The 16,911-nt window shown below is 37.0% G+C and overlaps 1 protein-coding gene across 3 annotated transcripts in view; it reads right to left on the minus strand.

Moving 5' to 3' along the window:
- LOC136038559 (C2 domain-containing protein 5-like) overlaps positions 1-16,911 on the minus strand; it is a 289,931-nt gene that overhangs the window by 170,218 nt on the left and 102,802 nt on the right. Inside the window, exon 14 of one of the 3 annotated variants that reach the window (XM_065721730.1) lies at positions 11,534-11,641. The exons of the other annotated variants lie outside the window; for them this stretch is intronic. Within the exon in view, the coding sequence (XP_065577802.1) occupies positions 11,534-11,641 (108 nt within the window). The remainder of the gene's footprint in view (positions 1-11,533; positions 11,642-16,911) is intronic. 3 annotated transcript variants of the gene reach the window in all.

A 16,911-nucleotide genomic window follows, 5' to 3' on the forward strand; every position in this document is an offset into this window, starting at 1 on the left:
GAAAAATTCCTCCATGGAAAGATCCTTTCACATAACCTCCTCCTCACGACCCACCCCCACCCCAAGGTGAAAAAGTCCCTCTGAAAACGTATGTATACATCATAATTAACAACTACTATGTGTAAACAATGGTCAAAGTTTGTAGCTTGCAGCCCCTTCCCCGTAGACTGGGGGGGGGGTACTAAGTCACCCCCAAAGACATATTTATTAGGTTTTCGACTAAGCTAAACAAAATGGTAATCTCAAAATTTTGATCCGGTGACTTTGGGGGAAAATTATGCGTGGGAGGGGGCCTAGGTGCCCTACATTTTTTTTGGTCACTTAAAAAGGGCACTAGAACTACCAGTCAGAATGAGCCCACTGGCAAAATTCTAGGACGACTGGGTCGATACGATCGACCCTGGGAAAAAAGAATTAAAAAAAAAACAAATAAACACGCATCCGTGATCTGTCTTCTGGCAAAAAATACAAAATTCCACATTTTGTAACGACGTGAACGATGGTCAAAGTTTTTAACTTGCAGCCCCTCCCCCGGGGACAGTAAGGGATTAAGTCGTCCCCAAAAACATAGCTATTAGGTTTATCGACTATGCTGAACACAATGGCTATCTCAAAATTTTGATCCGTTGACTTTTGGAAAAATGAGCGTGGGAGGGGTTCTAGGTACCCTCCAACTTTTTAGCCACTTAAAAAGCGTACTAAAAGTTTTAAATTTCGTCAGAATGAGCTCTCTCGCGACATTCTGGGACCACTGAGTCGATGCGATCACCCCTAGAAAAAAAACCGAATAAACACGCATCCGTGATCTGTCTTCTGGCAAAAAAAACACAAAATTCCACATTCTTGTAGATAGGAGCTTGAAACATCTACAGTAGGGTTCTCTGATACGCTGAATCTGATGGTGTGATTTTCGTTAAAATTCTATTACTTTTAGTGGGTGTTTCCCCGTAATTTCTAAAATAAGGCAACTATTCTCAGGCTCGTAACTCTTGATTTTCATCAAGTTCAAGATTAAACTTGATGAAACTTAAATATTTAAAATCGGCATAAAATTACGATTTTTTTATGTATCTATTGGTATCAAAATTCGGTTTCTTAGAGTTTCGGTTACTATTGAGCTGGGTCGCTCCTTACTACAGTTCGCTACCACGAACTGTTTGATATAGGAGAATAATTTGTTCTGCAAAACGCATGCAAGATTTGCCTGCTAAAAATATGCAGTTGTTTTTAAGCTTTAAACATGTCTCCAAAATTCACCATCGAAAAAAACAGTTTTTTTCTGATTATTAATAGATTAACTAAAAGTAAAGTTTTTCCAAAATGAATTTTTTCAAAGAAAGACAAGGTTTTTAGACACTTTGACCTAAGAGGAGAGAAAATATAAGCCAACAAAAATTTGAACTTAAAAGGAACAGAAATTACTATCAGTCAGAAATTACTACCAAACAGAAATTGCTCAAAATGAATTGTATTCAGAGCAGAGTTTGCCATTTGTCACAACATTAACAATGATGCAACAAAACAATCAAAAAAATCAACAAAACAAAACGAACAAAACAAAAAAAAACAATCAAGGTTTATAAACAAGAGTGGGGCAACTCCCCCACCTTCCTAAACCCTCTTCAAAGTCTTTTGAATTTTATTGAAACATCCAATATTCTCAACACTGTGGTTTCAATTCGTCGAAACATCAACAACTAAAAAACAATAATTAAAATTAAATCACTATAATGATCAAGATCAGAGGCAACCAGCGTTGTCAATAGTAGAGTGTCAGAACTCTTTAATATATCGTTCTTTTATCCAGAACCACTTCATATAGAAAAAATGATCTTACAACTTTGACTGCAAATTGAAAGTTCTAGTGTCCTTTTTAAGAGTCAAAAGTGATGGGGGGGACTAGCCCCGTTCCATTCCCTTTTTAGTTGACCCTCCCCAAAGCATCAAATCGAAATTTTGAGATGACCATATTGTCCAAAATAGTCTTAAATAATTTCCGAGACCACACTGGCTAATCATGACAAAAAAAATCGCAAAGAAAAGAAGAACGAGGACAATAAACAGCCAGTGAAAAAATTTAAACTTACGCAAATATTTCGGCCAAGACCTCCGCTTGACCGTCTTCGGTGCAGAATAAACTGATAACACATAAAAAAAAAAACCTTAAAAAAAAACAAAAAACTAAAATATTATGACCCTTTCTCAGTAACGGTGAAAGGGTAACCCTTTCACCTTTTAAATTAATTAAAAAAAAAACAAGTTTTTTTAACTGAAAGTAAGGAGCGACATTAAAACTTAAAACGAACAGAAATTACTTCGTATACGAAAGGGGCTGCTTCTCATCAACGTCCTACTCTTTACGCTAAAGTTTTGCTCTTTCTCTCAACTCTACTTTTTAAAACAGTAAAAAACTTACAGTAAAAGTTTACATATATGCGGGGGTACACTAAAGCTTAAATTTTGTCCCAATTCATTAAGAATGACCCCTGAATCACAAAAGCCGTAGAATAAATAGTTGAAATTACTAGAAATACTTTAGCGTAAAGAACGACGTATTAGGAGGAGGTGAGCCCCTCATATGCGTAATAATTTCTGTTCGTTTTAAGTTTTAATGCTGCTGCTTACTTCCAGTTGAAAAAAAACTTTTTCATATTTATTTTTTCCTTGCGTTTTTTTTTTAAATAATGCTAGAAAGTCCTGCGCTCCCTTCATGGAAATTTTCTTCCTCATGACAGATTCCTCGATGGAAAGCTCCCCAAACATATCCCCCTCTTCTCAACCCCTCCCCCAAACAAAAATCCCCCTGAAAACGTCTGTACACTTCCCAGTAACCATTACTATATGTAAGCACTAGTCAAAGTGTGTAACTTGTAGCCCCTCCCACCGGGACTGTGGGGGAGTAAGTGGTCCCCAAAGACATAGTTATAAGGTTTTTCGACTACGCTGAATAAAATGGCTATCTCAGAATTTTGATCCGTTGACTTTGGGAAAATAATTAGCGTGGGCGGGGCCAAGGTGCCCTCCAATTTTCGGGTCACTTAAAAAGGGCACTAGAACTTTTCATTTTCGTTAGAATGAGCCCTCTCGCAACATTCTAGGACCACTGGATCGATATGACACCCCTGGGAAAAAAAACGAACAAACAAATAAACACGCATCCGTGATCTGCCTTCTGGCAAAAAATACAAAATTCCACATTTTTGTAGATAGGAGATTGAAACTTCTACATTAGGATTCTCTGATACGTTGAATCTGATGGTGTGATTTTCGTTAAGATTCCATGACGTTTAGGGGGTGTTTCCCCCTATTTTCTAAAATAAGCCAAATTTTCTCAGGCTCGTAACTTTTGATGGATAAGATTAAACTTGATGAAACTTATATATTTAAAATCAGCATTAAAATGCAATTCTTTTGATGTAGCTATTGGTATCAAAATTCCATTTTTTAGAGTTTTGGTTACTATTGAGCCGGATCGATCCTTACTACAGTTCGTTACCACGAACTGTTTGATTGAGATGGGGTCATCATATTTTACTTTCGTGCTTCTTTTCTTTGCGATTTTGCATTTTGTCAAAATAGTAGACAACTATCCTACCAAAGACGAAATGACTCCCACTGCCCCTAAAGCAACGGCTGTAAGTTATACAAGTTGCCCATTGTTTACATATAGGGTTTCTCTATAGATAAGAGGGAATGTTTGGTCTTGGGTCTCCAATAAGGCTCAGGATATTTGGGTGAAGTTTCCATGGCATTTTGAGGAGATATTGAAAAGTGATTGGAGGACAACCAGTCCCCGACCAGAGCTTTATAGATCCACCTCAACACTGATCAAAACCTCAATACTGATTAAAATTTTGATATAGATTTTTTTTTCCCAAATACTCAAAAGGTCAAATAAATATGCCTCCGAAGACGATAGGACCCCCTCAGGGCGAGCGTTGTTAATTATGCAATTTGCATATTTTTACATATAAAATTTATGATTGGGAAAGGGAGAAACATTTGACCCTTGGTGGGTCCAAAAATGCTAAGGGTATGAAGGTGAAATTTTCAGGGAATATTGAGTGGAAGCTTTAATTGAATCAAAAGACACTGTGTGCAACGAGACTATCAGAAAGTCGTATCTCTAACATGTCAAGAGCACCCGAGAAAATCAAGTTAAAACTTTCAGGGCATGCTGAGGAGGGTGTTGAAAAGTGATCAGAGGGCAACCAGCCCCGTTTTAGATCTCCTCCCCCTCAATACTGATAAAGCTATTGAGATATTTACCCTATCTTTTCAGAATAGTCAAAAGGTGCAATAGCTATGCCTTGGAGATGACAAGACCTCCCACTGCCTTCGAGGCGAGGGTTATAAATTATACAATTTACATATTGTTTACATGTAGGATTTATTATCAGGAAAGGGGGAATGTTTGATCCTGGGTAGGTACGAAAAGGCTAAGGGTATTAATGTGAAACTTCAGGGAATTTTGATGAACACTATGTGCGTTGAAATGATCAAAACGGCGTATCTCTAATATCTGATGAACTGCTGAGGTCTTTTAAAACCTTCAGGACACGCTGAGGAGGATGTTCAAAAGTGATCGGAAGACCACCAGCCACCAGCCTCTGTCCTCCTTGCCCTATTAAGATAGCCACCTTTCAACACTTGTCAAAATTTTTGGATAGCCATTTTATTCAAAATAGTCAAAAGGTCAAATAAAGATGCCTTCAGGGATGACATGGCCCCAGAGGTGATGGTTATCACTTATGCAAATTCCCATTGCTTAATTATAGGATTTATTACTAGGAAACGGGGGAGCATTTTATCCTGAGTTGGTCCGAAAAGTCTAAGGGTATTAGGTGAAACTTCTGGGAATGCTGAACTGAATAAAAAGGCCCTGTGTGCATCCAGGTTATCAAAAGGGTATACCTGCAATATATAAGGAATGCCTTAATAGCATTAACCTGAAACTTTCATAACTACTATAACTGCAATCGCAGCTGCAACAACGGCTACTTGCAACTGCTACTGCGACTATTTTCTGCTGCGACTACTTGCAACTACGGCTAATTGCAATTGTGACTACTTGCAACTGTGAATACTTCAGAATACGACTACTTGCGACTGCAACTATTTGCGAATGTGACTACTACTCGCAACTGTACTCGCAACTGTAATACTGACTACTTGCTACTGCCACTGGTTACGGCTGCAACTTCCACTACCTGCAACTACTACTACTACTACTAGTGCTACTCTAGCTGTTGGAAAGAATATGTTTTACTAAATCAAATAATTCAACTGCATCCAGGTTGTCAAAACAACTTATCAGCACTTTCCCAGGAATGGCTAAGGTTATTAAGGTTATTAAGTTGAAAATTTCAGGAAATATTGAGGTGGATGCTGAACCAAATCTAAAGAGTCTATCTGCACCCATGAGCCCAAAAAGGGCGTATCTGTAATATCTCAGGAACCACTAAGGGCATTTAGGTGAAACATTAAGAGAACAGTGAGGGGGCTTTGCAATGAATCAAAGACACTAATTCCATCCAGATTTTCAAACAATATTTCAGGAATGGCTAAGGTTATCGAGTTGAAAATTTAAGAGAATATTGAGGGGGGTGTAGAGCTAAAAGTGTATTAACTTGAAACTGTCAGAGGATTTTGAGGAGGGTGCTGCACGTAATCGGAAGCAAGTAAATCCAGGTTGTCAAAAGGGGCTTCTCTGCAATATCTCACGAGCTGCTAAGGTTATTAACATGAACAATTTGGAGAATATTGAGGGTGATGTTGAATTAAATCAAAACTCTCTAGCTGCATCCGGGTAATCAAAAGGACGTATATGTAATATCTCAAAAAATGCTAAGAGTATTATATTGAAACTTCTAGAGAATGTCGAGAGAGATGTTGCACTGTGCATCCAGGTTGTCAAAAGGCCGTATCTGGGTGCATCTATAGTGATCTTATGGACGGCTAAGGGAATTAAGTTGAAACTTTCAAAGACTACTAATACAGATTTTATTCAAAATCCAAAGGAACTATATGTATTGAGGTTGTGAATACGACATATCTTAAATATTTCAACAACAGGTAAGGGAAAGTTGAAACTTTCAGAGAATATTGATGGGGATGTATAACTTAAAGACACGAGCGGTATCCCGATTTCCAGAAGGTTGTATCTCCAATGTCTCATGAAAGGCTAGGATTATTAAGTTAAAAATTTTACAAATACAGATTGTGATATTGAACTAAAATAAAACAAATAACGAACATCCAGGTTGTCAAAATTACATGTCTGATACATAATATATATATATTTATATATACATATAGCTCAGTAAAGATAGCTCAGTAATTCCTCTGTTATATATTTACACTCTTTTCCCGATTTCATTCTTATGCAATCTTTTGAACATTCTCCGAGAAATTTCTTACAGTTGAATTAAGATCTTGCTTCAAAAACCGACAGTTCGTGGTAATGAACAGTAAGTAAGGAGCGACCCGGCTCAATAGTAACTGAAACTCTAAAAAACGGCATTTTGATACCAATAAATACCTCAAAAGAATTGAATTTTTGTACTGATTTAAAATATATAAGTTTCATCAAATTACGCATCAAAAGTTACGAGCCTGAGAAAATTTGCCTAATTTTCAAAATAGGGGGAAACACCCCCTAAAAGTCATAGAATCTTAATTTAGAGCACACCATCAGATTTAGCGCATCAGAGAACACGACTGTAGAAGTTTTGAAGCTCTAATATTCAAAAATGTGGAATTTTGTATTCTTTGCCGGAAGAAAGAGCACGGATGCGTCTTTATTGTCTTTTTTTCTATGGGTGATCGTACCGACCCAGTGGTCCTAGAATTTCGCAAAAGGGCTCACTCGAATGAAAATTAAAAGCTCTAGTTCCCTTTTTCAGTTACCAAAAAAATGGAGGGTAATTTAGGCTCTCTCCCACGCTCATTTTTCCCGAAGTCACGCAATCAAAATTTTGAGGTAGTCATTTTGTTTAGAATAGTCAAAACATAGCCTAGTATTGGTTATTGGGAAGTATACAGACGTTTTCAGCTGGTATTTTTTCTGGTGGGAGTTGAGGGGGAGGGGGTTACATGGGATGATCTTTCCATAGAGGGATTTTTCATGGGGGAAGAGAATTTTCCCTGAAAGGGGCACCGGATTTCCGAGCATTGTTTAAAATACACTCAGAAATTAAATAAAAACAAGTTTTTCAAGTGAAAGTGAGAAGAAACATTAAAACTTAAAACAAAAGCAAATTATTACGTACACGATGGGGTTCAGCCCCTCGTCAATACCTTGCTGTTTACAAAAAAGTTTTTTTTTGTATTTTCGAAGGAGCTATTTATTCTAATTAAATGACCTTCGTGATTCAGGGGTCATTCTTAAAAAATTGGAACAAAATGCGAACTTTAGCGTAAAGAACGAGGTATTGACAAGGGGAATACTATACGTAAACAATGGGCACATTTTTTAACTCAAACACCTTCCCTAGGGGTTGTGGGGGGAGGCATGTTATCTCCAAAGACGTAGTTATTAGACCTTTCAGCTATGCTAAACAAAAGGGCAATCTCAAAATTTTGATCAGACGACTTTGAGGAAAAGAAGGGGTGGGAGGGGGTCTAGTTGTCCTTCAGCTTTTTGGTCACTTAAAAAGCCACTAAAACTTTTAATTTCCGTTTGAATGAGCCCTTTCTTAATATTCCGGGACTACTAGTTTGATTTACCCCTTAACCCTGTACTCCAGCAAAAATGTGAGATTCCCTTGCCCTGTCCACCCCAAAAGTGCCTTTAAGTTTCAACTTAAACTCCCAAGCAATTCTCAAATGAATACAGATATGCATTTTCGATGACTTGGGTACGCAGTTTCTAACCCATCTCCCTCCTCTAAGTCTAAATTTGAGGTCCGTTTATCACCAACCTAAGACTTCCTGGAAGTTTCACATGAAGCTTCGAAAGCCACTCCGAAAATATTGCAGGTTATTTGAAAACTTTTGATTTTAGTCTGGGAAAACTGTGAAAAAAGGGGTTCAACCTCAAACAAATTGCTGTACAAATGATTCTTTCACTAACCCACCAAAAAAAAGTGATGATTAGAAAACCGAAAAGTTTGCTGCTTGAGGTTGAGGCAAAAATACTGATTGAATAAAAACTGGCAAATGTGGTTAGATATGCCATTTCTACGCTCTTCTTTTTCTGATGAGTATGAAACTAACTGTTTAAAGTCAAAAGAATTGTTTGGGGCTTAAAGTTTTGGGAGAGAGTAAGATGGGGGCATGGTTCAGCCTGTAGGTGTACATTAGACTTGGCCTAAGATAAAAGATTTGCAGCGCAATTTCATGCCTTGGTAACAATCAAAACCGGGTCCAGGTAAAGTCCAGAATTTCTGGTACCTTAGTTTTGTGAAAGTGAGTAAGAATGAGGAGGAGGAGGAGGGGATGTTGAAACGCATATTTGGTAACAATAAAGAAAAAATTCTGTTAAAGAGCTTCCCTTAGCTGAGACGAAACACGAGTTCCAAACAAGAGATCAATATACTCAGATATAATGCAACACAGAGATCAATTACATAAAGCAGACAAAATTCCCAGTACCAAAGAGAATCATTGGATAATGGCAAAGCTTTTCAAAAATTTTGTCTTCTTCTTTGCTAGCATTGTCTTCTAGGTTTCTGGCATCAACTGTTTCGTAGTTAGAACAGCTTGTTCCTTTACGATTGCCACAAGCCCCAGGTATATTTTAAGCCATGCTTTTCGCACAAACATGCAGCATGAAACACTTGGTCTTGCAGATACAGTGAAACAATGAGAGAAGGGAAGCCGGTGTCAGTGATCCATCTGAATACACAGGTTGTAATTTTCCCTTCCGCACAATCCAAACTCCAAAGGACCAAGTCGCCACTCAACATTTTTCCACACCTGTACTTGGAAGTATGCTCGAAGCGAATAATACTTGCAAACATCGCTTATTGGTGGGAGTGTTTTTGCCTCAAAATACTTGCAAGAACTTCCAACTTTTTCGAAGAATTTCCTATAGCAGACCTGGTAAAGACTTGTTTCATTTTCTGCAGCATTAGATAAGATAACTGTGGCCTTCTCTCCAATTTTTCTAATGTCGTTTTTTGTAGAAGCTGAATCTAGGGATAGTCCGGCGAAATCCAAGAATTTTTTCTTCTGTTTCGCGTGGTTCAGTGGTGTAGATTTTCCTATGTCATAAACTCGCGAAGTCGAATCGCATCGGAGAAAGGCATGGAGGAAAAGAATTTAGTCACAAAGGGTGTCACCAAGTTTCAATTTAGCTGCCAATATATTCCACAGACGGCCTCCAGTTTTCCATGACTTTGACTCGGAATGGAAAAATATTGGTTTACAGTCTCGCTTCGTATGGTACAGTAAAAGAACTAGTAAGTCCGTGAAAGAACTAGTAATTCAGTACCTTCACCTATTAAGACAATGGGTTGGTGTTCTACCGGCTCGACCGCAGTCATCACAATCAGCAGGTGAACATCGCCTGGCGACTGGTAGACTTATACATCCCGTATTATAATGGTAACCGGACAGCATGCTGAGGATTGCCTGCTTGTTTTCTGCGTTGTTAAGGAAATCATCGTTTATTTAGGCAGATGCCTAAATAAGGCATCTGCGGCTGAATGCTGATATTGGGATTGCCTTTAAACCTTCTTCTTCTCCCATGCGTCACGTCTTTCATTGATGGTCCAGATAAATACCCGTCAAACGCTATGAAAGCGCATCCATATCTTTGCTTTACGAAGTCGACGTATCTGGTACAGATATCCACGTACGTGCTGCGTTTCTCACAAGGCAAATGATCTAGAAGAGCCCCGTCATCTAGTACATACTGAGGTTCATCCAAGCTTTTAAATACGCAATCTGTCTTTGGTCGCAGATCTTCAACTTCACGCCAGATCACATTGGCAAGCGCTGGTTTGTCCACCAACCGAAGGACACCATTTGGCTCAAATAATATGTTTGCGTCTTTTCCAGTCATTTCATTTAGACTTCCCCACCTACTGGTATAGCTTCGTCTACGTCCACCTGCTGACTCGCAATCTCACCAGTTACTGTATTCATGCTCCTTCATGCTCTATTTAGGACGTGTTCTTATTTTTCCCACCAAGTTTCATCCCGATCCCCCCACTCTAAGTGTTTTCCAAGATTTTAGGTTTCCCCCTCGCAAATTCTCCCCCCCCCCTAATGTCACCAGATCCGGTCGGGATTTTAAATAACAGCTCTGAGACACGATATCCTTCCAAAAGTCAAATTACATTAAGATCTGATCAACCGTTCGTAAGTTAAAAATACTTCAATTTTTCTATTTTTTCCGAATTAACACCCCCCCCCCCCCCCCCAGATGGTCATATCGGGAAAACGACTATTTCTGATTTGATCTTGTCCGATCCAATGGCTCCTTTGTGAAAGGTGAAAAATCCAGCAGGAAGTAGACAATCTTTTTAACATCTTTAAATTCACATTTGCTTGACTCATTTTGCTGGGGACTCATTTTGCTTGGGATTCATCGGGGTCATTTTGCTTGACTAAGAATCGCAAGTGCTGGTCAATGGTCTTTTCATTTGTGCAAGACTTGTGAAAAAAAAATCCTCCACACCAGCCGTCCCATCAGTTCGTTTCTGCTTTTTACTTGATTCGTTTATACTTCTCGCTCGTACTCCAGTCACAACAGCTTTCCCGTCCGCTTCGAGTATTTTTTTCTTACAGATTAAACAAATCGTCATTCTAGACTACAATTCCACCCGTAAAGAGACGTAATGATTCAACTGAAGCGAAAGAAAAACCAAACCAATTTTAAATTCCGAGATATTTTTCTAGTTGGAATTAAGAAATTAAAATTATCACTCAGACACCATAAACACTTTTGCAGTTTACATAATAACTTTAGCGATTCGGTTAATATTTTGAAGAATTATTCTAGTTTCAATTGACGAATCAGATTTTTTGTTAAAACTCTTAGTAACTTACTACAGTTTATACAACTATATCTACATGCTTTTTGTAATGTTAAAATTCCTGTTTTGATCTTTGTATGCAGGATGAATTCAAATTTCGTATGCAAGACGACCTAGAGCGGCTAACTTTTCGAATTCGGAATCAGCAGATATTTTTTAGTCGGGTAGTGAAAGACTCATTTGTATAGCAATTTGTTTGAGGTCAAACCAAATTTTTAATAGACTATTTACTCAGGTACAGGTTTTGTCTTCACAGTATACTCTTGGGAAATTCTGGGATACTTAATCTAGCGATCAATCCGTAAGATCTCCTATCTGATCACCAAACTTGGCCACCTTTTCTACTGTTAATAAAACACTTTTTAAAAGAAAGCAAAGAGCGACATTAAAACTTAGAACGAACAGGTTATTTCATACATCAAGGTGGCTGCCCCCCCCCCTCAGCCCTCCTGCTCTTTATACTATTTTTTTTTGTTTACACAGTCTATTGAACTGATTGGCGACAAAACTTAAAACGTACAAGAAAAGCATCAAGACAAAATTATCACCTCAAGGACGCATGTATCCTTAGCATCACCAGGAATAAACAGATCAGGTATTTCATCATCTGACAAGTCAGAATGATCGGAATCATCTTCGCCGCTTTCTTGTAAATTCTGAAAATAAGTAACGTATATTTTAAAGCACGAATAGCGAAACTTCCGAACCAAGGCTGCCAAAAGCGGATCAAAGTCGAAAATCGAGTAGATAAACCACTCTCTTATAAACATGCTCAGATATGTTTACTAGACTCTCCTAAACAGGTGTACCAAAACTTGCGCTTTATAGTGGTAGTTTTTTTCAAAAGGCATGAATGGGCCGGTGTTTGTTTTGTTTTTGTGTTTTTGTTCTTTACCATATTTTAACTTATACATCGTTTAACCATACTAACTTAACACTTCTTTTACAGAAAATAAACATTAGGAAACTGAAAAATACTTTTGTACTTTAGAACATCTCCAATGTTCAACTGCATCTTCACATAAATGTATTCATAAAACGTTAAATTTTCCTGCATTATAATAAAAAGTTGAGCAGCGCTGAATTGCCTTTAAGCTTAATAGCTTCAAACTAGATAATGTTCACCTGATTACCAAAGATCTCCTTGCTACAGGACCAAAAAAGGAGGATCCACGAGCCCTTGCCCCCCTCCCCAATAAAAATCTGGAAACTTACACTATTCTTAGTGTAGTAAGGAACAATATTAAAAGTCGGATGGAACTTATTATGTATATGAAGGGGGTTGCTCCTCCTCAACATCTCGCTCTTTATGCTGAAACACTATGTTCGTTTAACTGGAACAATAAGAATTTTTTGGACAGTACTAAAATAATTTAGCGTAAAGAGCGAGGTGTTGAGGAAGAGCACCTCCCCCCCCCTGGTATACGTAATAATTTCTGTCATTTTAAGTTTTGATGTTGCTCCTTACTTTCAGTGGAAACACTGAAACACTGAAAACAAAACTCGTTTGAGTTTTTTTTTTAGTTTTGTCACTCTTTGTTGAATAAATATAGAATAAGGACCTCGCCCTGCTGCACACGGGGCTATGGACTAATACGCTTCGCTCTATAGGTAATGTTACCTGTAAGCAAGCCCACTTTACGCATTTTTAGTCTCGTAGGAGGAGGATTTTCGAAAGAAAAAAAATGGATGCGCTTCTCTAATAATGACAAAGAAACAATATGCGATCATCAGAATCTCGCTATTCTGCAAGCTTTATTCTATTATTATTTATTCTATTTATTCTATATATTAAGCTTTATTCTATAAAGCTAAAAAATGAATGCGCTTCTCTAATAATGACAAAGAAACAATATGCGATCATCAGAATCTTGATATGTGCAGTAATACGAACTTTAGAGCACTTGGAACGAAAGTAAACATTTAACGAGATATTTGCAATTAATGTCATTGCGCATATGAGATATAATACTTGCATTTACGATTATACATGAAATCGCCCGATCCACTCAATAATTCTCACTATAATTTGGAGACTAAAAACTATCTGCAATTCTAAATTGAGGAATATTATTTGGAGATATTGACAAATTATTTCATGTACGAGAAATGATATTTTTATTTTGACAATTACACTTGAAACTGCCTACCCATTACCATAAATTCTACCGACTATAATTTAAAAAAGAATGACTATCTACAATGTTACTATAAAACAGTGAACATTGAGAAACATTCTTTTCAGTTGTCTTGGAGATATATGTTATTCATTTTGTTATATTTATAAGATAATTTTATTTGCAATTACACTTACAAGTTACCATGCTTTGAAACAGTACTTCCATGAGATATTTTCAGCTACTGCCACGGCTGCTAATGACTCTTTCTCTTAACTCTATTTTTTAAAACAGTAAAAAACTCTAGCGTAAAGAGCGCGGCGTTGATGAGGAAGCAGCCCCTTTCATATACGAAGTAATTTCTGTTCGTTTTAAGTTTTAATGCCGCTCCTTACTTTCCGTTAAAAACTTGTCTTTTTTATTTAATTTCTGAAAGTTTTTTAATCAATACATGTTTTGATTTTGGCTCTCCGCAGATGAATAATTTTTTTTTATTTATTCTTTTTTTAGAATTAACGACGCTTCTTGACTACTATGGTCTCTGCGTCGGCCCTGCAGTGCATTCCTGCAGCGTGATTCGATCTCTGGGACATCAGAAAAAAATTAATGTCGAAGCCAGGATTCGAACCTGGGACCGCTACCGAACTCAACACTCTACCAACTGAGCTACTTCGGCTTGGATGAATAATTTAAACGAAATTTGCATATTTCAAATTTGCATATTTATTTTTTTTGGCTAAATGGCTTTTCCAGTTTTGATCGAATCATTTTGAGAAAAAAGAGCGGGGGAGGAGGCCTAGTTGCCCTCCAACTTTTTGGTTACTTAAAAAGGCAACTAGAACTTTTAATTTTTAAAAATGTTTTATTAATAAAAGATATACGTAACCTATAAATTAGCTTACGTAACGAACTTCTGTATTCTCATGTTTTTATTACGTATATGAGGGGGTTCGCCCCCTCGTCAGTACCTCACTCTTTACGCTAAAGCTTAAATTTTGTCCCAGTTTCTTAGGAATAACCCATGAATCACAAAAGCCGTAGAATAAATAGTTGAAATTACTAAATATAAATTAGCGTAAAGATCGGGGTATTAAGAGGAGGTGAGCCCATCATATGCGTAATAATTTCTGTTCATTTTAAGTTTTAATCCTTCTCCTTACTTTCAATTGAAAAAACTTTTTCATATTTATTTTTTCATTTTTTTTAAACAATGCTAGGAAATCCTGCGCTCTCTTCATGAAAATTTTCTCCCCCCATGACAAATTCCTCCAAGGAAAGTTCCCCCAACATATTCCCTCTTCTCAACCTTCCCCCCCTCAACCTAAACTTCCCCCTGAAAACGTCTGTACATTTCCAAATAACCATTACTATATGTAAGCACTAGTCAAAGTTTGAAACTTGTAGCCCCTCCCACGGGGACGGTGGGGGAGTAAGTCGTCGCCAAAGACGAAGTTATAAGGTTTTTCGACTACGGTGAATAAAATGGCTATCTCAGAATTTTGATCCGGTGAATTAGGGAAAACAATTGGCGTGGGAGGGGGCCTAGGTGCTCTCCAATTTTTTTGCTCACTTAAAAAGGGCACTAGAACTTTTCATTTCCGTTAGAATGAGCCCTCTTGCAAGATTCTAGGACCACTGGGTCAATACTTTCACCCCTGGGAAAAAAAAACAAAAAAAAACAATCAAATAAACACGCATGTAGATAGGAGCTTGAAACTTTTACAATAGGGTTCTCTGATACGCTGAATCAGATGGTGTGATTTTCGTTAAGATTCTACGACTTTTAGGGGTTGTTTCCTCCTATTTTCTAAAATAAAGCAAATTTTCTCAGGCTCGTAACTTTTGATGGGTAAGACTAAACTTGATGAAACTTATATATTTAAAATCAGCATTAAAATACGATTCTTTTGATGTAGCTATTGGTATAAAAATTCCATTTTTTTGAGTTTTGGTTACTATTAAGCCGGGTCGCTCCTTACTACAGTTCGTTACCACGAACTGTTTGATAAAGTCAAGTCAAAGTCTAAGTCTAATTAAGAAGTGAAATTAATCATTTTTATACATGTCTAAAAAAATTATAACAGCTTTGCCTATCACAAAGACTATTTGTCTAACTCTAATTAGCCATGGCTCTCAAGTCTTTCATCACTTCCACCAAGTTGATAATTTAAAAATCAACAGAGATATTTTCTGTCTGCCCAGCAATACTTTGGAGACTAACAAGTCAAAACTGCGATATATTCTGTTCAGTCGTCTTACCATTAGTGTTCTTTCATTTATAAGAAATGAAATGTTTATTAGCAATTAGGTTTGAAGTTGCCCTCTTTACGGTACTATATTGAAAATAAATTCTACTCACTTTGTTTTGGAAACCAAAAACCACTATTACTACTATTAATACTATTATACTACTATTAATACTATTACTACTAATAATTAACAGAAGTAGCAAGCCGCCTAAGGCCAACACAGCTACGCACGCTCTTCCTCAACCCCAATCTATTCAAAGCCTTCCTCTTTACAGCTACTCAGGAAGTTCCCATTTGCCTTAAATCTTTCCTTACGTCATTTTCCCGCTCAAACCAGGGACAGACTGCTTTTCCTTTGGCCAACAATAATTTGGAGACAAAGAAGTCTAAACCAAGAGATACTCTGTCCAGTTGTCTTGCTATTAGGGTTATACTATCTATGAGAGATGACATGTTTATTTGCAATTAGACTTAAACTTCCCCTCTATTAAGATACTATTTTGAAAATAAATTCTACTCATTTTAATTTTGAAACTGAGAACTATCTGCTAGGTTAGCATAAAACAGTCTAAACTGATAAATATTCTGTTCAGTTGTCTTAGGGAAATCGTTTACCTATGAGAGATTAGATTTTTATTTACAATTAAACTTGAATTTGCCCTACCCACTAACATAAATTCTACCCACTACAATTACGAAAGGAAGGATTATCTACAGCGTTATTATCAAAGTCTATATTGAGAAATAATCTATTCAGTCGTCTTGGGACTCCAAACAGAGATATTTTCTGTTCAGTTGTCTCGCAATTAGTGGTATTTTATCTGTGAGAGATGATATGTTTATTTTCAATTAGCCTTGGTTGCCCTATTTTCGGATACTATTTTGAAAATATATTCTTCTAACTGTAATTTGGAAACTAAGGACTATCTGCAAAGTTAGTACAAAAAACAGTCTAAACTGAGAAATATTCTGATCAGTTGTCTTGGGGATATTTGCAATTAATTTTATTTTATCTTCAGATAATAATCGTAAATTTAAGAGTGGTTGCTAAAGGAAAGATACTTGATTATGTTGATACCCAATTAGTCTGCCTTGAGAAAAACAAGATGTCTCGGTGTATCATCAATTACGATTTAATTCAAAGGGAAAGCAAATAAGGATTTCAGTCTTTCGTATTTACTTGCAGAAAGCAATTAAGGCGTGTAATCAGTCATAGAAATGTCATATAGGTATTAATCGCTCTGTGACCAAACCATAAATGATGGATATTAAGTTAAGCTCAATGGGGCTTAATTAACTTAAGCCTACATTTTCAAAATTAATGAATTGACCCATATTTTTCCTTCTTCTTAGTTAAGCACCATAATAAAAAAAAAGTTTATTTCATTCTAATAAGAAAACTAACACTTACTATATTTCTATTTCATTCCAAGCCTATCAAAAAATGACTGACACCTTTTGGGCTTTATTTATATGCTCTTTTTAAAGGGTTGGGGGAAGGATCAATAGGGCTCTCCATCTCAGAGACTGGTGGGTGAGTTTCAAACTGGTCCAACCTAG

Source organism: Artemia franciscana, chromosome 18, assembly GCF_032884065.1.
Source record: "Artemia franciscana chromosome 18, ASM3288406v1, whole genome shotgun sequence".
Lineage (NCBI taxonomy): Eukaryota > Metazoa > Arthropoda > Branchiopoda > Anostraca > Artemiidae > Artemia > Artemia franciscana.